The sequence below is a fragment of the Lissotriton vulgaris genome, chromosome 9 (genome assembly GCF_964263255.1).
Source record: "Lissotriton vulgaris chromosome 9, aLisVul1.2, whole genome shotgun sequence".
Taxonomy (NCBI): Eukaryota; Metazoa; Chordata; class Amphibia; order Caudata; family Salamandridae; genus Lissotriton; species Lissotriton vulgaris.
Genome location: NC_141697.1, coordinates 348835867 through 348861437, shown reverse-complemented (window position 1 = coordinate 348861437; position 25571 = coordinate 348835867). Strand labels below are relative to the sequence as shown.

Sequence of the window (25571 nt, the reverse complement as noted above, 5' to 3'; positions counted from 1 at the left end):
CATAAGGTTGCCTCCAAAACATGTATATTAGCTGCAATACATACATTTATACTGTGCTCACGGCATAAACCCATCATTTCACTTCCATTTCTAGTCTTCCAAATTCGAAATGAGAACTTCGTTAATTGACGTTAGCGTGCAGACTCAGGATTGATCAGTACATACCTTTCTCCTTCTCGCTATATCGACTGATGTTGCTATTGTCACTGTAGAGTGGACCAGCAGTGGCATGAGGTTTGCAGCTATGATACTGGGCATTCAAGGTGTTAACTGTGATGTAGATCAGGTGCAATATAATCTTGCTGAGTTCGGGGTCCATGTAGGGATACTACTCAACAAAAAGAAAAATATTCATTCACAAAGGCTAAATAACCTATAAAAAACAAACAAGGCGTGCCAGTCCTTAACCATCTAATGGCTCAGTGATGAGATATGGTAACTTTATCACCAGCATCATCCAATTCATCTTCATTTTGGTCTATTTTTTAGTTTTTTATTCCCCAATCCAAGGGAATCATTAAACTTCATACTTAATAGATGAACACACAGACAAAATGTATGCTAACACAAAACACACCAAAAGACAGACGCATAACGTCTTAGACTAGTAAATGGAACTTGACAAATGATCATGACATGGTGGGTTTACTTGCTGCTGGATTGTTGTGACCCAATTCCTGGAGATAGGATAAACTTTTATGATGCACTGCAACAAAATATATTCTGACCTCTGCTTAATGTGTATTTCAGAAATATTTCCTGATGTTTGTTTGCCAAATATGTAAAGTTATGTTACTAATATTATGCATAACAATATAGTGAATGAGAAATCCATTCTGAACTGAATATGTTAAGTACTGTAGGTCTCTTTGAAATAAGCTTTGCAAATATTCCTTATTCAAAAAGTTCTTCTTTCTACTGAGTTTCTCAAAGAGAGAAAGCGTCCCTCCCGAAATATGTCTGACCATGCCCTAGTAAAGTCACCACCAGCTGAACCTGGCTGTGTCCCAACCATTAACTCACAATGTTACTAGAACTGTTCTCTGACTTTTTGTCCTGTGGCTCCCAGTCACTCTTCATTCTATGTGACTCATGCCACTAATTGACTTTGCAGATAGAAATGGAAACACTGGCAAACCTAGCTATCTAAAGAAGTATAACAAGCAAGGTCATTAGCCACATCTGCCAAATGTGAGATTTCAGTACCCAGAGGGAGGGGAAACAGTCTTTACTCAGAAGTTTTTACTTCGTATTACAATTCCCACGCATTTTTTCCATCGTAAAGAATGTTGGCACGCAAGTCTTTACAACGCAAGACAAAACCACGCATTTGAACAGAAGGTGGCAGTGTTTCTCAATGTGACATGCTTTATATATTTTTTAGGGTAATTAAAAAAAGGGGGTGTGGGGGATCTCCCCCCCCCCCCAAAATATAAAAGTTTCAAATAGTACCAAGCATATAAACGACAAATGCAATTAAAAATTAATTAAGAATTAATGTATCGTTTTTGAACAGTAGGTGGCAGTGTTAGACTGTGAAAGGATTTTTCAAAAACAGTAAAGGTGGTAAAAGTATGCGTCGTAGTGGAATGTGTGGTGAAGGTGTTTCTAATGTGAGTGAATGTAAATGCATGGCAGTCGTATGCGTTGTAAAGTCTGCAATGTAAAAACGTGCGTGGTGAAGTAAGGCGTGGTAGTGTCATACAACCCAGAGGGAACATCAGGGACAATGACCATACTCAGCATGTCAATATTTCGGGACAATAGCCATACTCAACATGCCAATCATATCATCTCTTTGAATTGATACCAGAATGATACAGAATGATACAGCAATACTGGTAGGCCAACCCACCTTATAAAGTATAACGAGTAAGGCCTTTAGCCACATCTGCCGAATGTGAGGTTTCAATGACCAGAGGGAGCATCGAGGTGGTTGTTGAAAGTGATGTCGTAGCTGAGGACAGGTGCAATACTTTAACACCTGAACTACAAGAGGCAGCAGATGCTTTCCAAGGTTAATGTTGTAGTCCATGACCTGAAAGAAAGGAGCACATAGGTCAGAAATTAGATATCTTGAATTACTGTCGTCTAGATGCCTCCTCTTAATGTAACTGATTAGTTCCTTGAAGTGTTAAAGAAGGGGTTTCCAACCTCTTCTGTAATAAGAACTACTTACAATCAATAAAAATCATCTTGAGCTACTAATATCATTAGCATTGTAATAGTGACCACATCAGACAAGTTTACGTTAGCGGCCACCCTATGTAAAATTACCTATTGTGATTACTTGAGTGCTTCAGGTAGGATTGCAAGAAGTAATGTAAAAATAGGGCTTTGGAACGCACTTTCGTAGGTAATACATAATGGCAATTGCTTAAATGCCCCTGGCACCAAGGTAATCAATTAATAATTAAACTTCTCAACATCACATGATTTAGCACTCGAATATCACTTTTAAATAGAATTTGTAAATTCAAACATCAGCGTATCCGTAATGAAAATATCAAAATTTTCGACTCTAATACTCACTTTTCAGGTTTGGTATACATACATTCAGTCAAGCAAAATAATCTAATTTAGTAGGCTGGGCAAGACACAAGAGAGCCTCTTACAGGTAGCTGGAGAGCCACTAGTAGCTTACGAGCTACTCGTTGGAGAAGTCTGTCTTAAGGAGAAGGCAGGTTCTATAGTCAATGCAACTAAGAAGGATATGTTATGGAATGTAACAGGAGATTCTAAAGGGGCCTGGCACCCTGTACTCCTGGATCTGTAATATGGCTGGGATGCAAAGGACGCCCTCATTTGCCTAGAGCCACGCCCCCTGCAAATAAAGGGACACCTCCTCGAGATCTCACAGGCCCACATTCAGCGTTGGCGTTATCATATTACTGAAGGGTTCACGCGAAAGGCTTCAGCTTTTTCTGTAAAACTAAAATGCCCAAGGGTAGCACAGAGCAGGTGCAAAAGCACTGTGCGTCCCTGAGGCCCTTTCTATAATATGGCCTCATTTAACCACAAATAAAAACAACACCCTACCTTCACTTAAATTGATAAACAGGCCGAGGTTTTACAGCAGAACTATCTTTGTAAAAAAAAAAAAAGGGGGGGCAGTTTTTCAACTAAAAATTGCATACAAATTTGCAAGCAGAACTTTTTCTTCCAGTAATTGTAAAAAAGAACACAGTGGAACAATGTGGCAATTCACAATGAGACATACAAAACAAAGCTTCTCTTCTCGCCGAATTATGGTGGTGGGTGTCGGAAGGGTGAGTTTGGGAACAGTCCTCCGAGCGCAAAAAAAAAGGAAAAAGGAACAGGGCTCATACATGAAAACACAAATAAAAAGTGGCAATTCATAGGTAAAAAGCGTAATGAGCAAAGTCACATATGTAGGTCCCCAGAGCACTATAGCAGGCATTGTCAAAGCCAATAAGTCTCAGCTATAGCTCCTATTGGCTTTGCCAATGCTTATTTTCCCCTCAGATATCCTCGTACATGCGCATGATCATATGTTAGAATTACTTTTCTTTTGTTTTAAGAAAAACAAGCTCAAAACAGCTGCTGCTCAAGTACACACATGTGCTTCAGCCATCTCAGAATGGTTTCGAATCAATTTAATAATGGTCGTCCAGCGATGAAGGATTGGGAGATGATGGGAGATCCAGGGGGTTTGGGGATAAGTGGAAAATGGGAAGACTAAAATTAATAATGACAGTGGGGTACAAAGCAGGGGGAGAGCAAGAAGAGACATAGAGAGAGAAAATTGTCGCTCATGCACTGCAGAGGAAGGTAGTGACAAAAGCCTTGTAAGGATACAAATCATCCAATGAAAACACATTGAGACTGAAATACACCCACATGGAGACTGAAATACACCTTGTGTGAGACAAAGACAAGAATAAGGAGGAAACCGAGTGAATCAAGAGGAAGAATCTGAGAGAGCCCAAAAAAAGATATCAAATCATAATCAAGGGGTGGACAAATAGCCCACTTTAAATTTATACTGGATACAATAGGTCTGTTTGCCAAAAGATAGCTAATCTGTTTGACTGCAAGACCTAAAAATAATGAGGGATGACTCCAGCATCATAACTAAAGAAACAAAGAAATTTTGACAATGAAATAAAACAATACACATTCAACATTCAAAACATGTAGAACAACTTTTCGCTCTGATTCGAGCACTAAGCGAATAAAGTTGTCAAGAAAGAAATGTAAGGATGTGGATTTACAAAAAGTTGAAGATGGTGAAGATTTGTCATCTACAGTTCTCATCACCTGTGCCTTTGAACTCTAGGATTCATGGCACACTTATAAGTATTGTCAAAAAACAAAGGGATCCACCCTTATGGGAAAGTATAGAAGTGTTCCTCCAGACTACGTGTGTCTCCTACAATGGTGGAAAGCACACTGCTTTGTTTAAATACACCTCACCCACCAAAAGGGCCCTTGGGGGCATGCTTCATCATCGGGGTATTCCCATCCCGCTGCGGGACGGGGCGTGCTACCACCTACGACTACATGGGAGCACTGGTTATGAAAAACAATACTATGGGTAGTGAAGGAGTGTGAGTGGACGGGTCAGAATTGAGTTAATGGTTAATGGTGACAAATTAAAAATTCCTTGCTCAGTGAAAAAAATAAATTTTAATGTTCCTTTGAGCTAGTATCATTAAAAGTGGGGAATGAGATGGAGATACTATGCTTTAATGAGCAGTGTCTCCTGTGTCGAGTGTGCAGTGGGTGGTGAGTGTGCGGTGGGAGATGGCGCCAAACTCTACGTATAGGTCGAGTAGGATCAGGGCTGTGGTGTGTCCTTGGTCGAGGAGGGTGCGGATGTCATCAGTGGCGGCGAGTAGGACGGTCTCGGTGCTGTGGTTGCTGCATAATCTGAATTGGGAGGGGTCGAGGATGGAGCTTTCTTCAATGAATTTTGTTAATTGGGTGTTGACAGTCTTCTCTGTGACTATGGCCGCGAAGGGGAGAAGGGAGATAGGTTTGCAGTTCTTGAGATCCGTAGGATCTGCTGAGGGCTTCTTGAGTAGGGGCCTGACATCTGCGGGTTTCCAGTCGTTGGGGAAGATGCCGGTCTCGAGGGTTGCGTTGATGGTGTGTCGTAGTTCCAGAACAATAGAGTTGGCTGGCTTTGTGGAAGATGTGTGGGGGGCAGGGATCCATGGGTGCTCCTGAGTGGATGCCTTTCATGGTTGAGATGTTCTCCTCGGTGGTGACTGGCACCCAGGAGGAGATAGTGGACGGGCTGGTGTTCCTGGGGTAGAAGGTGGGATATACATACATGTAGAAAACACAAATATCTATGTATACATATGCACAAAATAGAGAAATACACGTATGTTTGGCCATGTCAATTTCATTACATGTATATGTATGTACATTTGGCGTATATATATATATATATATATATATATATCAGGTATTCCGCTTTCGTATGCGCTGCACCAAATCACGCCAGCCAACAATGAAACTCGGACACGGACCAAATGGGCTCTTGCATTTCTTTATTGCAGAGTTGCTGTCGAAGACGTTTCGGCTCAACGGAGCCATTTTCACCTGACAACGCTTTGTCAGAAGGACAGCCCTTTTAAAGTGCTAGTGAATCAAATAATGAGTATCACCTGTGATTTCTTTAGCATGGACATGGAAGATATACTATAGTTACACAATGATGATTTTGTAGCTAACGTATCACTCGTTCTTAATTCTGGATAAAAGTAAAATACCAATAGTAGAAACCAGCTTATATATATACATATAGCAATTGGTGTATTCAAAAGCTTATATTAAACGATACACAACAACAACAATCATTGTAAAATACATTTAAATGACCTATCTGTATTTGTTTATATTAAGGGGGGCAAAAAATATAGAAAAACAGTAATAAAGTGCAAGTGCATGGTTCATTATGTAGCCTATGTAGAATGTGTTAACAATACTACATATATGTGCAAATATCGCAAAATGTGCAAAATATAGCAGTTGTTAATGTACTGTAAACACTATATATGTGCAAAATATGCTATCAATTCCCCTCTTAAGGCTCAATATTTCTATTAAAACCCAAAAACTTCTTATAATCAGTTTACGTCAAGTGGAGATGTTGTAGTGTCTATTAATATCAGGTTTTAGTTGTTGCTTGTCGCACAGATAGTTGTTAATACTTAGTGACCAAGGATTAAATTCCAATCATGTGTATAAACCAAAGTTCTACTATTTACAAATAATCCAAATGATTCATTCCTAGTATATGCAACTGTGTTGTTCTAAATAGTGCATACCACAACCAAACAATAATTCATACCGGTGCTAAAATAGTGAATAATAAGTATATATATCTATCAAATTGATTTTCAAAAAGTAGCAGCTTAAGGTAGGTCATATATCCAGGATATCTGTTATGTCGCAGCCACCTCATGGTGTACACACAAGCATCACCCAGCCGGGTGTCCATTGTGTGTAACAACCATGAAGAGGAGACATCAGTTTATTGGGATCCAAGATTAGCATATTATAATAATCAGGGCAAGCAAGTATAGAGATCCTCTGTGATGTTAAGGCCTATAGGGGTCTTTGTATTAAGTAGAAGGATATATTTAGTCTCAAGCCTTCTCAATTTGGCGTCCCTGTCCCCTCCTCTTCTACTGTTAATAACTGCATCAATCACCCAATATCTTAAGCTGGTATTATTGCTCTGGTGACATTCCCTAAAATGGCGAGCCACAGGGTAAGTATTATCACCGTTGGTGATTGCGCGAAGGTGTTGGAGGATTCATCTGTTGACAGCATGTGAAGTGCTGCCCACATATTTCATCTCACAGGGACATTGTAAAACATACACCGCAAATTCAGATTTGCAGGTCAATACTTGGTTTATTGGGTGTTCTGTATCGGTGAATCCATCCTTGTAAATCTTAGTGTTAATTCCATGTTGGCAGGCTTTACAAGTTTTACACTTGTAAAAACCTTTGTTTTCCTGCCACCATGAGGATTTCACATATGGTTCAGAGTTGGTTACCATTATGTGATCACGCAAGGATGTAGCTTTGCTGAATGTGAGGGATACTCTTTTAGGTAGATCTCTGCCTATGACGTTATCCTTAGTAACGATAGGCCAGTGCTTGTCAATTATTTTGCGAATCTGTTTGTGTTGTTTGTTATTCCCTGTTATTATTCTGAAACAGTTCGCCGTTGGTTGCTCCTCACTTTGGGTGTTGTTAGCAGATATAGTTTGACGTTCAGTTTTTTTCACCAAAAGTTTATCCCTCGAGAGGGCCATAGATTTATGTATTGCATTTTTAATTAGTTGACTTGAGTAACCCCGTTCAAGAAAGCGAGATTCACTTTCAGTCTGGGCTTGTTCTAGATCTCGGGGATTGCTACAAATTCGTCTTAATCGTAGCATTTCCCCATAAGGGATGCTGGAAATCAAATGTGCTGGGTGCGAACTGGTAGCATGTAAAATGCTGTTACCAGCCGTAGCCTTGCGAAACAACCTGGATTCCAAATGTTTATCATTGACATACAATTCTGTGTCAAGAAATGTGACTTTTTCCTGGCTAAGGGTCGCAGTGAACCTTAAATTCAGTTCATTGTTATTGATTTCATTGATGAACCTAAGTGCCCCTTCATGGCTTCCTCTCCACACGACCAGCAGGTCGTCGATGAAGCGAAACCATGCCACCAAGTTGTTACGTATATAGTGCTGATATTCAAGGCCAAGGACCAGCTCCTCCCAAGCCCCCATGTGAAGACATGCGGAGCTTGGGGAGAAGCTGGCCCCCATGGCTACTCTCTGCAATTGGCGGTATACTTGCTGGTTAAAAAGAAAGATATTATTAACCAAACAAAACTCCAACATTTCAAGGAGCATAATATTATGTTCATCAAATTCAGGACCTCTTCTTGACAGATAATGACGAACTGCGTTCAAGCCATCCTTGTGCGTTATGCTTGTGTAAAGTGATGTAACATCTAAAGCTATTAGCCAATCAACAGTAGACAATTCAATATCCTTAATTTTCATCAAAAAGTCTCCTGTATCTTGTACATATGAGCCAAGTTGTTGTACATATCCTTGAAGATAATAGTCTATGTATACTGATGTATGTTCAAGGAGACTACCTCTGGCAGATATGATGGGTCTACCCGGAGGGTGCAGAGGATCCTTGTGCACCTTTGGTATAAAGTACAAGATCGGTGTTATAGGGTTGTCAATTTTAAGGTACTTGAATTCGGCTTCTGAAATTAATCTGGAGGCTTTCCATTTGGATAGCTTTCGATGGTAATCCTCTTTGATATTTGTTAATACACGAGCATGGATGCGCTCATAACATGTCCGATCATTCAGCTGAATCTAGGCTTCCTTGTCATAGTCCAACTTGGTCATTAGGACCACATTGCCGCCCTTATCACTAGTTCTCACCACAAGATCTTTTTCTTTTCTCAATTTATTGGTGAGTGCTGTGTATTGTTGTGATCGGCTGTCAAAGTATTTTTTGGTTTTACCCGTATTTTTCTGGAGTTCTTTCAACTCAGATACTACATTTTCGTGAAAGATATCAAGATTGTCACGCGGAAGAATGGGATAAAATGTGGCTGGGGGCCTGAAATGGGTTATAAGCGAGGTTCTATTCCCCCATTGATCTATTTCATTTGCACTTGTTTTGCCATCCTCCGTATTGTCATATCCATGCCCATCAGTTTCCCATAATTCCGTTATGACTCTCGTACCCTGTGATGCATTGATATTGTTGCTGCTGTTGATCGATTGGGTTTCTCCAGAATTTTTCTTCTGTGCATAGAATTTCCTGAGCTTAAGTTTCCTCACTGCTTTATAGATGTCGCATCTAGTTTTCGGATAGTCGAAATTACAGGGTGTTGCATAAGTGAGCCCTAATTTAAGGATTTCTTCCTCTTTTGCCGATAATATCAAGGATGTCAGATTGATGATTGTTCGATTAGTGGCGTTTGCTATTTCTGTTGGGCGACAGATCCCCGTCCCTTTCCGCCTCTTTTCCTCTTTTGAAATCCTCCTCTTCGCCGCCCCCCATCTCTGGCGTCTCCTGTAGTTTGCTCTTTGCTTCTTTGTTCTTTCCGCGTATGAGACCTCAATGTCTTGAGTCTTTCCTGGCATAAAAAAAAAAAAATATATATATATATATATATATATATATACACTCCACTAGTACCGGTACAGGAGTTCGGCTGTCACGGGCGGTCCTGTTGCAGCCACCGGTAGGCTTCCAAATTTACTCCACGACAACTTTAATTTACTGAAGAAAACAGGACACCCATAAGCTCCGGTTAAAGAATTTATTCTGCAGGTGAAAAAATCTCCACGACGCGTTTCGCCATTGCGGCTTGGTTACGCTCCAAGTAAATTGAAGTTGTCGTGGAGTGAATATATATATATATATATATATATATATATATATACAGGTCCACAAAACGTAGTAAAACTACGTAAATGCACTCCCCTTGGAAGAATCGGATTTAAGAAATCATTAGCAGAGTGCGCTTTTCCAAAAGTTCTTGTTTATTTAGAGTGCAGCATCGTGACAGCTCATGGAAACAAAAAACCCAACGCGTTTCAGCGAGGAAACTCGCCTTGATCACGGGTAGTTTACAAATCCAATGAACAACATTTAAATGAAGTTTTCACCTGGTGAGTGCAACATAAACAAAGGACTCAAAGCTTGTAAATGCGGTGGCCATCTTAGAATGGAGTACACCTATTAGTCACGCAGTTCAAAAACATAAATGTATGATTCAGAGGCACCAAATATGCAAATTATATGGCCTAAATGAGCCTGTATTGCCACATATATGTCTTTATAGATAAATATATAGAGACAACTGAAAATTATCTGCACTTTTCTTAATTCAGTCAACATAATAACTGTAAATCCACATGTTCTCATAATTCAAATCCACATTATAAGAAGAGATAATAAATGATAACGTCATAGAATTCAAAATGATGAACCAAACTACGCAGCAACAAAACTGGCAAATAGACAGGGGCCGGGGACAAGGAAGAGGATTCAGAGGAAAAGGCAGAGGAAGAGGCAAACCTGGAGAAAGTACAACAAAGAGCAACGGCCAGCCAGGAGGGGCGGCTGGAACAAGTGGATCAACAACAACCCCAGTGGGAGTGGAAACACGGGGACCTTTGCCCCTTTATGCACCGCTGTCACGGTGTCCCGGCGTTACAAAGGAGGTGGATTTGAATATATATATATATATATATATATATATATATATATATATATATATATATATATATATATATATATATATATATATATATATATATATATATATATATATATATATATATTCAATGAAAAAACCATTGGTTTTAGGCCATATATAGTTAGGGATTTGCATTTACAAAACCTTATTTTACTCGCATAAAACCATTGAAATTCCATATATCAGTGATGTCATCAGTGATGTCACTAACCATGTCATGAATGATGTAATATGTGACATCATCAGCAGTGGATTGCGGGTGCGCGATATATAGTTAGCGCTTATAACTATATATGGAATTTCAATGGTTTTATGCGAGTAAAATAAGGTTTTGTAAATGCAAATCCCTAACTATATATGGCCTAAAACCAATGGTTTTTTCATTGAATTTTCTAGGTTTTGTAAATGCAAATTCCTAACTATATATCCACTTTAACCTATGGTTTTTTCTGTGAATTTCATTGGTTTTTTAATAGCAAATATGAAAAGCTTTAAAATGTCAAGTACGTGATAGATAAAAACATTTTCGTATTTATGCACGCTGATGTGCTTTGAACGCTGCACCCCCCCCTCCCCTCTTTTGTCTTAGTAGTACTCTCTCTTTGCAGATAGTGAACGGTAGTTAACGCAAGCCTTTGCCCCCGTTGTAATCCGTCGTGCCTGCTTGTCTCTCCATTTGATTGATTGTTGTCCAAGCATTTACTGTTTTAGAATTGGTTCTCTTTGGATCATTCTCTATTTACAAACAAGCACAAAGTCGCAATACTCTGTTTAGTCTTTGCAGATAGTGAAAAATCGTGTAAAAAAATAAAAGTAATCGAGCGAAATCAGTAGGCCACTAATTGGATCTCTTTTTGACCTTGCTAAAATAGAAATATTAGGAACAACCCTTCATGAGAAATACGAAAATAGTGAGATGAACTGAGCTCCACACCATGAGGGCTGCAAGACAGCTCGGCTCCATCACCCATCCCGCACAAAATAACGACAAACCCTATGCAAATATTAAAAATATAGACAACACACCAGCAAAGAAACAGGGTAAAACATTTTATTAAAAATCTATTTACATAACGTTGGTTTATAAGATGATGTCAGTAGTGGACCGATGTGTGAATAGGTCGAAAGCAGCACAAGGCTCCAAGATCCGGATGGCAAGCTCCTGGATGTTGGGTGCCATAGTTCAGAGTTCTGAGTTTGAGCCTTTTTCAATGCCTGTGCTTTGTTGAATCAAAATGGCGGCTTGACACAAAGCTGACTCAAGCGTTGCTACTGATGCTATGCAGACCAAAACTGGTTTTCAGTTTGTACATTTTTCTAGATTTTTCAATCCAAGTTTGGTTGACTTTGTAGAACGATGGCTTCAAATTTTCAACATACGGTGTGGTGGCCGTGACTGGGAGGGGGCGCTTCGCTCCTGCCCCCTCCCCAAGTAAGATTTTCATACGTGAAAGTACGTTAATGGTTTTGGTCCCTGAGTTGCTTCGATGTCACTGCCATTCTCAAGTGGCATAAGTTCTGGATGTTGGGTGCCATAGTTAAGAGTTCTGAGCAGTGCTTGTAACACTGTCTGAAGCTTATTTCCACCTACTGCAGCTTCACTATTCTCAAAGTAAGTGAGTGTCGTTTGTGGACCTGACTGCATTAGAAAACAATGTGATATGTTACCTTCCTAAACAGCTTGACGGAGGCCCCTGAGGGGCGGTGTGATGGCCATGGACTCGGAGAAGACGCTTGGCTCCGACACCCTCCCCAAGTCTTATAGCACTGGTGTAGCCTGAGATCGCCCCCGACATAGGCGACCGGCTCCCGGGGTCCGGCGGAACTTTTTGCCTTTTGATGACTCTTCAATTCTGAACCTTGTCCCACAATCCGTTTGACCTGAAGACACGCTGTAGTGGGGCGCCCCTTTACCGTTTCAGTTGCCATTCCGCCCGCTTTTGCTACACTGTGCCTCTTCCGCCATTCAGCTGTTTACCGCCCGCTCTTGCGACTACAGCGTCTCGCTCATCATGTAGTTGAGTTGCTCCCGCTCTTGCGGTGCAGCGATAGGCGGCTGCCACAGGACTCTCAAAATGGCGGCCGGCTCTTCGGTTTTGGGCCTGGTCCACTAAAATGGCCCTGGGACACCTTTGAACTCGGACGCTTCCCTGATAGGGCTTGGGTCCCATTCTCGAAAAGCGTCCCCTCAGCCGTGAAGATTCTACAAAAGTCTTGGGGGCCTCCAACTCCCGCAGGCTTCTGGTGGGGAGCGGCTGCCATGATTGCTCGTGGAATGGCCACGACGGAGCTACGAGATGGTAGTGGTCTCATGCTGACGCCAGCTTTAGTCTGAAACATCCAGAAACACTGTAGACTACCAATTCGATCAGTTCCGGTAGCGCCCCAACATGACCCGGAAGAGAAGAACTTGCCCTCCCCTCTTTGACTGATGGTTCTTGTTGCCTGTCCCCTCTATTGTCATTTAACAGAACTTTTTGGACTGCTGAAAGGGGTTGTGTTCCAAACGCTGGTTGGTGGAGACATTTTAACTATATTCTTGACCTACGTTGTCGCGTAATGCGTCATATGACACGCCGCGTTAGCGCACCCGGAAGTGATCCGAGGCGCGGCGCGCAGCGCGTAACGTAAGCATAACAGGTCATGTGACTTGTTAATAAAACTTTTCATTGGTTCATTTTACTTTTGTTAATTTAATGATGAAAAGCTAGGTCATATGACCTAAAAATTACGCTTTTTATTGTTTTCGAACAATATTTTTTTTTCAAACATATGTTATAATATTCCAGGCTAATGTACTTTCCCGGAAAATTTACAACTGTCTTGCAAGTAAAATATATTCCTTTTTCGAGAAAAAGGGCGTTTCTTCCTTCCATGACGGAGCCGTTGAGTAAAAGAGATTCCGCCTGCTGTCTTAGTCGCCGATACGCCTGATTATCAGATTCTTATCGATCACTTTATGTTGCAGACATGAAAAACACAACTGCCCTTGACCATTTATCTTTACTGCGTTCCTACATATTATACCTTTTATCCGTCATGTAATTGGACTGCTTTATTTCACTTGCCTTTTACTGAATCGAAAACAGTGACTAAAAGTAAAAACTTTACCAATATAAATACTACTACCGTGTTTTGTTTTAAAAACCTTTATTGTGAAAATGTCAGTATACAAATACGGGCCTATAACCACGTGGGCCGGCCACGGAGCAAACTGAAATCGTATATGATGAGGAGACATTTACACTGTAGAAGAACGTAACGAGCGGGCCATTAGGTTGCAAGAACAAAGGTGTCTAACAGTTGCGGAATCGGTGGACGTACATTTTGTAATTAAAATAAAACAGGGCCACTTACAATAACATTTTCTAGATATACATTTGCGGGCAAGGAGTTACGAGTCCCATTTATACCGGCGCCATTTTGGGCGAGACCGGGCAGGTCCAATATATAGTCAAAATGTCTCCACCAACCATCAGCCAGACCAGAACCCCTTTCGGCCCTTTATGCTACAAGATGGTGTCTTCCATTCAGAAAATATTGTTTGCAGCATTTTGAAAGGAAACAGAAACAGCCGTTCTCCTAGTGAGTTTCACATTGTTACATTTAGGAAGAATGTTGAAGAGTAGTATGTGGAAAATCTGAAGCCATTTTTCTACAAACTCTCAATCAGACTTGGATGGAAAAAAAAACCTGAAGAATGTACAAACTGAAAACCAATTTTTGTCTGTATAGCATCAACAGTAACGCTTGAGTCAGCTTTGTGTCAAGCCGCCATTTTCATTCAATCAATAGCGTCCCCCTGCACACATTCAGGGACCTGGTCGTGTCTTCAGATGAAACGGATTGTAGGAAAAGAAGCAGAAAGGAAAAGGAAAAAAGTTCCGCCGGACCTCGGGAGCCGACCGCCTATGTCATGTGCGACCTTTGGCCACACCAGGGCAATAGTGAAGCTGCAGCAGGTGCAAATAAGCTTCAGACAATCTTACAAGCACTGCTCAGAACTCTCAACTGAGGCACTCAACATCCAGGACTTGCCATTCGGATCTTGGCGCCTTGTGCTGGTTCCGACCTATTCACACATCGGTCCACTACTGACATCACCTCATAAGCCAACGGGGCACCCCACGCCGACTTTCGGCGCAGCATTGTAGGATGGCCACACCAGTGCGGCAACTTGCTGGACACCACCTCGGTGCCATCCGGATCTCGGCGCGTTCGAGTCACTGTGCCGGAAGAGTGACCGGAACTCAGCTGAACACGCCGTCTTTCGGCGCAGCATTGTAGGATGGCCACACCAGTGCGGCAATTTGCTGGACACCACCTCGGTGCCATCCGGATCTCGGCACGTTCGACTCACTGTACCGCAAGAGTGACCGGAACTCAGCTGGACACGCCGTCTTTCGGCGCAGCATTGTAGGATGGCCACACCAGTGCGGCAATCTGCTTGACACCACCTCGGTGCCATCCGGATCTCAGCGCGTTGTGCTGCCTTCGGCCTATTCGCACATCGTTCCGCTACTGACGCCGCCTCACGTGCCAACGGATTTTCTACGCTTTTTGTAGCCCTATGCCGCATAACAGGTCATGTGACTTGTTTATAAAACTTTTCATTGGTTCATTTTACTTTTGGTTTCCTAAAGATGGAAGGCTTGGTCATATGACCTAAAAATAACACTTTTCATTGGTTTAGAACATTTTTTTTTCCCAAACGATGAAAGCCCCACCTTGTTTCTGGATCATTCAGACTGAAGCTGGCGTCAGCATGAGAGCACCACCATCTCGTGGCTCCGTCGTGGTCATTCCGCGAGCAATCATGGCAGCCGCTCCCCACCGGAAGCCTGCGGGAGTCGGGGGCCCCCAAGACTTTTGTAGAATCTTCACGGCTGAGGGGACGCTTTTCGAGAATGGAGCCCAAGCCCTAGCAGGCAAGCGTCCGAGTTCCAAGGTGTCCCAGGGCCATTTCAGTGGACCAGGCTCAAAACCGAGGAGCCGTCCGACATTTTAAGAGTCATGTGGCAGCCGCCTATCGCTGCACTGCAAGAGTGGGAGCAACTGAACAACATGGTGAGCGAGACGCTGTAGCCGCAAGAGCGGGCGCAACTCAGCTGGATGGCCGCCACCTGGGGAGGCCCGTTCACGCCGCCTCCCCCACGCCCCCCCCCCCCGGGCCGCCGCACGCCAATTTTCGGAGCAGCATTGTAGGATACCAAAACCAGTGCGGCAGTTTACTGGACATCACCTGGGTGCCTGTCGTACATGTTGTGTCAGCCATGGGACACTGGACACAGTGCCATCAACATCTCAACGCGTTCTGCTGCCTTGGGACTATTCGCACAACAGACCGCTACTGACGAGGCCTCCCCCCGCACCACCCGGGACGCCCCACGCTGTTTTTCTGTGCTGCATTATAGGATCCCAAAACCAGTGCGGCACCCAGGCGACATCACCTGGGTGCCGTCCAGAACTCTGCACGTTGTGCTGCCTTGAGACTATTCGCACAAAAGACAGCTTCTAACCATTGTTGCTTTTTGGGTTGAAAAATGTTTAAATGTTTTTAGTTTTTGTTCCGTTCATTATAGTTAAAAGTTAATAAAGTTTTATAATCTTACTTTGTTGGAGTGTTATCTATTTTTTTAAAAACGGGTGAATGGGGCCTTGAATCGGGTTATTGTCATGTGTGGGCTTTGGAAGTGTGCTGCTGCAGGATCGGAGATTTCAAACTCAAATGCACGTTCTTTTTCTTACCTTTCCGAAGCATGGAGCGCAATAGCAGGCAGAGAAAGGGTGATGCACGTGTTGAACACTACCTGACCTGGCAAGTTGCTGGCAGTGCCCCCCCGCCCGCTCCTGAAAGAGAGCACACACACACCGCCGCCCCGAGTACTTCACAAATCTTTAAAAGACCATGCGCTTGTTCATGAGGCTTAAATGGTTTATCACCTCTTCTAGAACCCCTGCATCGACCCTCTGACGTTTCCTGGAAAAATTACCATGTAACACAATACCAAGCCCTGTCAGCTGAAACCCCCAAGGAATCGCGGGGCATATTATCAAGGGGGTTTATCTCCGCTTTTTTGGCTTTAAAAGCCATGAAAGCGGAGATAAAATTATCTCCCTATTACCAAGCTGTCGCTAACACCAGTTAGTGACAGCTAAAAGGAGATAGCGACCATCTTGGGCCCCGCTTTGCATGTCAGTGATACTTATCACTAATGACATGCAAAGTGGCGTGCCAAGATGTTAGCGACTGGAAACAGTCCCTAACATCGCTATCTCCTATTACCAACTTTTGGAGATATTCGCGCTAAGCGCGAATATCTCCAAAATCTAACACCTGCCCTGAGCAGTTCTTAGCCATGTTATCCAATGGGAGGTGGATAACATGGCTAAGAGCATTTTCTCGATAATACATGAATATCGCTGACTTTTCTGCGATAATAGCAAGGTTTATCTGCGATAAAAATCGCCGATGTGCGGCGATAATTTTTGTCTCTAAACAAGTTAGAGACAAAAATTATCGCTAGTTGTTCGTAATATGCCCCTGGGTTTTTGCTTGCAGAAATCGGGAGGCGGGAGACTAGCACTGAAATCAGTAGTCTCACGCCTGAATCGGGAGGGTTGGCATGTCTGAATTCTCTACAGCTGGGGCCATAAACTACATCCGCAGGGGTAGGTGATAGCCTGGGACCAGCCTGGCATCTAAAATGGCTGCCGTGCACGACAAAATTGTGGCATTGGAAAAAAGGCAAGATGGCGCAGCCGCTGGAAGACATGTATCAACATATATCAGCCTCCTCAGCCACCCTCAGGAAACATAGAGGATTAGGATACGTCTCCCGCACCCCCTTATACCTAGTAATTTAATTAACGAAGCACAAAATGGCGAATTCCCGTTTCGCGGCCCGTGAAGCGCTTCTACCGTGAAAAATCAGTTTTAGCCATGTTATCCAATGGGAAGTGGATAACATGGCTAAGAGCATTTGCTGGATAATGCATGAATATCGCTGACTTTTCAACGATATTCATGCATTGCGGCCGTTTTTTATCGCATTTGCGATAAACCTTGCTAATAGCAAGGTTTATGTGCGATAAAATTCGCCGATGTGCGGCGATAATTTTTGTCTCTAAACAAGTTAGAGACAAAAATTATCGCTAGTTGTTGGTAATATGCCCCCGGGTTTTTGCTTGCAGGAATCGGGAGGCGGGAGACTAGCACTGAAATCAGTAGTCTCACGCCTGAATCGAGAAGGTTGGCATGTCTGGATACTCTACATCTGGGGCCATAAACTACATCCGCAGGGCTAGGTGATAGCCTAGGTCCGGCCTGGACAATCGGACACAGAGGAAGAGGAGTGTCAGAGGGTGCGGTAGTGAATAGGGTGAAAGGGAGGTGTCGGGCGGGCACAGGGTGTGATTCTCAGAGAAGAGCAGCGCAGATGGGGGGAAGTATATGGCCCATGCATGAGAGAAAGAGCGGGGGTGACCAGTGCGTGGGGGAGATGCTTGCGAGGGTGGGGAGCCATGCTGAGGATCGGCGGCGTGCAGAGAGTGGCCCTGGTCAAGGCATCTAAAATGGCTGCCGTGCACGACAAAATTGTGGCATTGGACAAAAACGCAAGATGGCGCAGACAATGTTTATCAATAAGGATTCATTTATAACAAAATATTTACTCGCAGTAACAAAATGGTGGTCAACACTTCCTGATTTCCATCGAATCGAACGTTAACAAACGTCACGCAGCAAAAAAAAAAAAAAAAGCTCACGCACAGAGCAGTTTTTAGCCATGTTATCCAATGGAAGGTGGATAACATGGCTAAGAGCATTTGCTGGATAATGCATGAATATCGCTGACTTTTCAGCGATATTCATGCATTGTGGCCAATGTGCGGCGATAATTTTTGTCTCTAAACAATTAAAACGAAGCACAAAATGGCGAATTCCCGTTTCGCTCCCAGTTTGCGGCCCAGTTCGCGGCCCGTGAAGCGCTTCTACCGTGAAAAATCATTTTTTTTTTATTTTCCCCACGGGACCCTTTAATAACCCCAACAACAATCCTAGGGGGTCAAGAGGGGTATACCTTGCCCCCTTTCATTAAATTCCCCCTTCGTTTTTCACCTCTTCTTCTCTCTCGATCCTACCGAGAGATAAGATGGCGGCCGCTCCAGACTGTTTAGAATGTTGACAGACACCGGAGGGCCAATCAGCTTCGCATCGCAAAGTTCCGATACGCGAAAAGTTCGCTGCCCGGAGCGCTGTTACAGATATATATCTTGATTTAAACGTTAATTTCTCAAAATCCACTGAAGCACATATATTGAGACCTAGCAAAGGCACATCGGGCTAACAGTCCCTACAATTTTGCCAAGTTTCGTGAAAATCCATTCAGCCGTTCGGGCTAAAAGTGAGTCCAACCGCCCTATGGAAATTAACATGGGAAAAACGCGTTTTGGGACCCCCCCTTTTTCTCGGCCCCCCCTTGACGACCCCCCCCCCCAATTTCCAGGAGCTGCTCAGAAACAAAATGTGCCATTTTCCTGAAAATTTCAGCCGATTCCGTCCACAAACGCCAAAGTTATTAGACATAGAATTTTCAGAAATGCCATAGGGAAAAAATCCTAACTATATATACCTACTGGCGACCGCCAGTAGGTAATATATATATATATATATATATATATATATATATATATATATATATACATATATATATATATGTATATGTAGAAACAGACCTCTCGGAGAAAGAAGGACTCAGAGGCCTGAAGGGGTTTTCAGAGAAGCCAGCTCGCTTTATTTCATCTTTAGGCAGTGGCAGCGGGCGAATGCATTTCGGCGTAGTCAGCCTTCTTCAGCGCCCAGCACTGAGCACACCTAATAGTCCACCTGTTAAAAAATCTTCCCAGCAAACGCTGCTCCTCCCCCTAATGCTGTCGCCACACCCAAAGTAGTTCAGTGTCAATGATTAAACTACAGCTCCCAGAAGGCACTGTATCGTCCAGCCTGGGCGGCTGGTGTTGAGGAGTGAGGCAGAACGGTAGGTCCGCGCTGGTGCAGGTAGGCTGTGTGTTATTCCATCCAGACGAACAGCCACGGCCGACTTCCTTGGTCCCCTTACACTGCAACATCCAGCCTCACGGAACAACAGACAGGGCAGGGGCTGTAAATGCGGACTTAGCTCCAAGCAGGTAAAATACCTTAATCTCCCCAAATTGTTCCGTGGTGACTGGCGGTCTTGAGGAAATGTCGATCCCTCGACGCCTAACAGCTGCAAGCAGTCTGGTGCCAGTATTTTTTCCTCGACCATTTGGTGTTGCAGAGCCTTCTGTTCTGCGTCCCTGGCAGGCGCAGCAATTACTTGTAGAAACAGTCCCTCTCGCAGAGAGAAGGACTCAGAGGCCTGAAGGGGTTTTCAGAGAAGCCAGCTCGCTTTATTTCATCTTTAGGTAGTGGCAGCGGGCGAATGCATTTCGGCGTAGTCAGCCTTCTTCAGCGCCCAGCACTGAGCACACCTAATAGTCCACCTGTTAAAAAATCTTCCCAGCAAACGCTGCTCCTCCCCCTAATGGTGTCGCCACACCCAAAGTAGTTCAGTGTCAATGATTAAACTACAGCTCCCAGAAGGCACTGTATCGTCCAGCCTGGGCGGGTGGTGTGGAGGAGTGAGGCAGAACCTGGTGCAGGTAGGCTGTGTGTTATTCCATCCAGACGAACAGCCACGGCCGACTTCCTTGGTCCCCTTACACAGCAACATCCAGCCTCACGGAACAACAGACAGGGCAGGGGCTGTCAATGCGGACCTAGCTCCAAGCAGGTAAAATACCTTAATCTCCCCAAATTGTTCCGTGGTGACTGGCGGTCTTGAGGAAATGTCGATCCCTCGACGCCTAACAGCTGCAAGCAGTCTGGTGCCAGTATTTTTTCCTCGACCATTTGGTGTTGCAGAGCCTTCTGTTCTGGGTCCCTGGCAGGCGCAGCAATTACTTGTAGAAACAGTCCCTCTCGCAGAAAGAAGGACTCAGAGGCCTGAAGGGGTTTTCAGAGAAGCCAGCTCGCTTTATTTCATCTTTAGGCAGTGGCAGCGGGCGAATGCATTTCGGCGTAGTCAGCCTTCTTCAGCGCCCAGCACTGAGCACACCTAATAGTCCACCTGTTAAAAAATCTTCCCAGCAAACGCTGCTCCTCCCCCTAATGGTGTCGCCACACCCAAAGTAGTTCAGTGTCAATGATTAAACTACAGCTCCCAGAAGGCACTGTATCGTCCAGCCTGGGCGGGTGGTGTGGAGGAGTGAGGCAGAACGGTAGGTCCGCGCTGGTGCAGGTAGGCTGTGTGTTATTCCATCCAGACGAACAGCCACGGCCGACTTCCTTGGTCCCCTTACACTGCAACATCCAGCCTCACGGAACAACAGACAGGGCAGGGGCTGTCAATGCGGACTTAGCTCCAAGCAGGTAAAATACCTTAATCTCCCCAAATTGTTCCGTGGTGACTGGCGGTCTTGAGGAAATGTCGATCCCTCGACGCCTAACAGCTGCAAGCAGTCTGGTGCCAGTATTTTTTCCTCAACCATTTGGTGTTGCAGAGCCTTCTGTTCTGCGTCCCTGGCAGGCGCAGCAATTACTTGTAGAAACAGTCCCTCTCGCAGAAAGAAGGACTCAGAGGCCTGAAGGGGTTTTCAGAGAAGTCAGCTCGCTTTATTTCATCTTTAGGCAGTGGCAGAGGGCGAATGCATTTCGGCGTAGTCAGCCTTCTTCAGCGCCCAGCACTGAGCACACCTAATAGTCCACCTGTTAAAAAATCTTCCCAGCAAACGCTGCTCCTCCCCCTAATGGTGTCGCCACACCCAAAGTAGTTCAGTGTCAATGATTAAACTACAGCTCCCAGAAGGCACTGTATCGTCCAGCCTGGGCGGGTGGTGTGGAGGAGTGAGGCAGAACGGTAGGTCCGTGCTGGTGCAGGTAGGCTGTGTGTTATTCCATCCAGACGAACAGCCACGGCCGACTTCCTTGGTCCCCTTACACTGCAACATCCAGCCTCACGGAACAACAGACAGGGCAGGGGCTGTCAATGCGGACTTAGCTCCAAGCAGGTAAAATACCTTAATCTCCCCAAATTGTTCCGTGGTGACTGGCGGTCTTGAGGAAATGTCGATCCCTCGACGCCTAACAGCTGCAAGCAGTCTGGTGCCAGTATTTTTTCCTCGACGATTTGGTGTTGCAGAGCCTTCTGTTCTGCGTCCCTGGCAGGCGCAGCAATTACTTGTAGAAACAGTCCCTCTCGCAGAAAGAAGGACTCAGAGGCCTGAAGGGGTTTTCAGAGAAGCCAGCTCGCTTTATTTCATCTTTAGGCAGTGGCAGCGGGCGAATGCATTTCGGCGTAGTCAGCCTTCTTCAGCGCCCAGCACTGAGCACACCTAATAGTCCACCTGTTAAAAAATCTTCCCAGCAAACGCTGCTCCTCCCCCTAATGGTGTCGCCACACCCAAAGTAGTTCAGTGTCAATGATTAAACTACAGCTCCCAGAAGGCACTGTATCGTCCAGCCTGGGCGGCTGGTGTTGAGGAGTGAGGCAGAACGGTAGGTCCGCGCTGGTGCAGGTAGGCTGTGTGTTATTCCATCCAGACGAACAGCCACGGCCGACTTCCTTGGTCCCCTTACACTGCAACATCCAGCCTCACGGAACAACAGACAGGGCTGGGGCTGTCAATGCGGACTTAGCTCCAAGCAGGTAAAATACCTTAATCTCCCCAAATTGTTCCGTGGTGACTGGCGGTCTTGAGGAAATGTCGATCCCTCGACGCCTAACAGCTGCAAGCAGTCTGGTGCCAGTATTTTTTCCTCGACCATTTGGTGTTGCAGAGCCTTCTGTTCTGCGTCCCTGGCAGGCGCAGCAATTACTTGTAGAAACAGTCCCTCTCGCAGAGAGAAGGACTCAGAGGCCTGAAGGGGTTTTCAGAGAAGCCAGCTCGCTTTATTTCATCTTTAGGTAGTGGCAGCGGGCGAATGCATTTCGGCGTAGTCAGCCTTCTTCAGCGCCCAGCACTGAGCACACCTAATAGTCCACCTGTTAAAAAATCTTCCCAGCAAACGCTGCTCCTCCCCCTAATGGTGTCGCCACACCCAAAGTAGTTCAGTGTCAATGATTAAACTACAGCTCCCAGAAGGCACTGTATCGTCCAGCCTGGGCGGGTGGTGTGGAGGAGTGAGGCAGACCCTGGTGCAGGTAGGCTGTGTGTTATTCCATCCAGACGAACAGCCACGGCCGACTTCCTTGGTCCCCTTACACTGCAACATCCAGCCTCACGGAACAACAGACAGGGCAGGGGCTGTCAATGCGGACCTAGCTCCAAGCAGGTAAAATACCTTAATCTCCCCAAATTGTTCCGTGGTGACTGGCGGTCTTGAGGAAATGGCGATCCCTCGACGCCTAACAGCTGCAAGCAGTCTGGTGCCAGTATTTTTTCCTCGACCATTTGGTGTTGCAGAGCCTTCTGTTCTGCGTCCCTGGCAGGCGCAGCAATTACTTGTAGAAACAGTCCCTCTCGCAGAAAGAAGGACTCAGAGGCCTGAAGGGGTTTTCAGAGAAGCCAGCTCGCTTTATTTCATCTTTAGGCAGTGGCAGCGGGCGAATGCATTTCGGCGTAGTCAGCCTTCTTCAGCGCCCAGCACTGAGCACACCTAATAGTCCACCTGTTAAAAAATCTTCCCAGCAAACGCTGCTCCTCCCCCTAATGGTGTCGCCACACCCAAAGTAGTTCAGTGTCAATGATTAAACTACAGCTCCCAGAAGGCACTGTATCGTCCAGCCTGGGCGGGTGGTGTGGAGGAGTGAGGCAGAACGGTAGGTCCGCGCTGGTGCAGGTAGGCTGTGTGTTATTCCATCCAGACGAACAGCCACGGCCGACTTCCTTGGTCCCCTTACACTGCAACATCCAGCCTCACGGAACAACAGACAGGGCAGGGGCTGTCAATGCGGACTTAGCTCCAAGCAGGTAAAATACCTTAATCTCCCCAAATTGTTCCGTGGTGACTGGCGGTCTTGAGGAAATGTCGATCCCTCGACGCCTAACAGCTGCAAGCAGTCTGGTGCCAGTATTTTTTCCTCAACCATTTGGTGTTGCAGAGCCTTCTGTTCTGCGTCCCTGGCAGGCGCAGCAATTACTTGTAGAAACAGTCCCTCTCGCAGAAAGAAGGATTCAGAGGCCTGAAGGGGTTTTCAGAGAAGCCAGCTCGCTTTATTTCATCTTTAGGCAGTGGCAGCGGGCGAATGCATTTCGGCGTAGTCAGCCTTCTTCAGCGCCCAGCACTGAGCACACCTAATAGTCCACCTGTTAAAAAATCTTCCCAGCAAACGCTGCTCCTCCCCCTAATGGTGTCGCCACACCCAAAGTAGTTCAGTGTCAATGATTAAACTACAGCTCCCAGAAGGTACTGTATCGTCCAGCCTGGGCGGGTGGTGTGGAGGAGTGAGGCAGAACGGTAGGTCCGCGCTGGTGCAGGTAGGCTGTGTGTTATTCCATCCAGACCAACAGCCACGGCCGACTTCCTTGGTCCCCTTACACTGCAACATCCAGCCTCACGGAACAACAGACATGGCAGGGGCTGTCAATGCGGACTTAGCTCCAAGCAGGTAAAATACCTTAATCTCCCCAAATTGTTCCGTGGTGACTGGCGGTCTTGAGGAAATGTCGATCCCTCGACGCCTAACAGCTGCAAGCAGTCTGGTGCCAGTATTTTTTCCTCGACCATTTGGTGTTGCAGAGCCTTCTGTTCTGCGTCCCTGGCAGGCGCAGCAATTACTTGTAGAAACAGTCCCTCTCGCAGAAAGAAGGACTCAGAGGCCTGAAGGGGTTTTCAGAGAAGCCAGCTCGCTTTATTTCATCTTTAGGCAGTGGCAGCGGGCGAATGCATTTCGGCGTAGTCAGCCTTCTTCAGCGCCCAGCACTGAGCACACCTAATAGTCCACCTGTTAAAAAATCTTCCCAGCAGACGCTGCTCCTCCCCCTAATGGTGTCGCCACACCCAAAGTAGTTCAGTGTCAATGATTAAACTACAGCTCCCAGAAGGCACTGTATCGTCCAGCCTGGGCGGGTGGTGTGGAGGAGTGAGGCAGAACGGTTGGTCCGCGCTGGTGCAGGTAGGCTGTGTGTTATTCCATCCAGACGAACAGCCACGGCCGACTTCCTTGGTCCCCTTACACTGCAACATCCAGCCTCACGGAACAACAGACAGGGCAGGGGCTGTCAATGCGGACTTAGCTCCAAGCAGGTAAAATACCTTAATCTCCCCAAATTGTTCCGTGGTGACTGGCGGTCTTGAGGAAATGTCGATCCCTCGACGCCTAACAGCTGCAAGCAGTCTGGTGCCAGTATTTTTTCCTCGACCATTTGGTGTTGCAGAGCCTTCTGTTCTGCGTCCCTGGCAGGCGCAGCAATTACTTGTAGAAACAGTCCCTCTCGCAGAAAGAAGGACTCAGAGGCCTGAAGGGGTTTTCAGAGAAGCCAGCTTGCTTTATTTCATCTTTAGGCAGTGGCAGCGGGCGAATGCATTTCGGCGTAGTCAGCCTTCTTCAGCGCCCAGCACTGAGCACACCTAATAGTCCACCTGTTAAAAAATCTTCCCAGCAAACGCTGCTCCTCCCCCTAATGGTGTCGCCACACCCAAAGTAGTTCAGTGTCAATGATTAAACTACAGCTCCCAGAAGGCACTGTATCGTCCAGCCTGGGCGGGTGGTGTGGAGGAGTGAGGCAGAACGGTAGGTCCGCGCTGGTGCCGGTAGGCTGTGTGTTATTCCATCCAGACGAACAGCCACGGCCGACTTCCTTGGTCCCCTTACACTGCAACATCCAGCCTCACGGAACAACAGACAGGGCAGGGGCTGTCAATGCGGACTTAGCTCCAAGCAGGTAAAATACCTTAATCTCCCCAAATTGTTCCGTGGTGACTGGCGCTCTTGAGGAAATGTCGATCCCTCGACGCCTAACAGCTGCAAGCAGTCTGGTGCCAGTATTTTTTCCTCGACGATTTGGTGTTGCAGAGCCTTCTGTTCTGCGTCCCTGGCAGGCGCAGCAATTACTTGTAGAAACAGTCCCTCTCGCAGAAAGAAGGACTCAGAGGCCTGAAGGGGTTTTCAGAGAAGCCAGCTCGCTTTATTTCATCTTTAGGCAGTGGCAGCGGGCGAATGCATTTCGGCGTAGTCAGCCTTCTTCAGCGCCCAGCACTGAGCACACCTAATAGTCCACCTGTTAAAAAATCTTCCCAGCAAACGCTGCTCCTCCCCCTAATGGTGTCG

General features: G+C 45.5%; 1 protein-coding gene across 1 annotated transcript in view; it reads right to left on the bottom strand.

The window, feature by feature from the left end:
• The window catches only part of UNC79 (unc-79 subunit of NALCN channel complex), a 644685-nt gene that overhangs the window by 249805 nt on the left and 369309 nt on the right, over window positions 1-25571 (bottom strand). Inside the window, exons 29-30 of the mRNA XM_086937713.1 lie at window positions 1856-2038; window positions 166-328 (exon numbers count right to left, since the gene is read on the bottom strand). Of these exons, the coding sequence (XP_086793839.1) occupies window positions 166-328; window positions 1856-2038 (346 nt within the window). The remainder of the gene's footprint in view (window positions 1-165; window positions 329-1855; window positions 2039-25571) is intronic.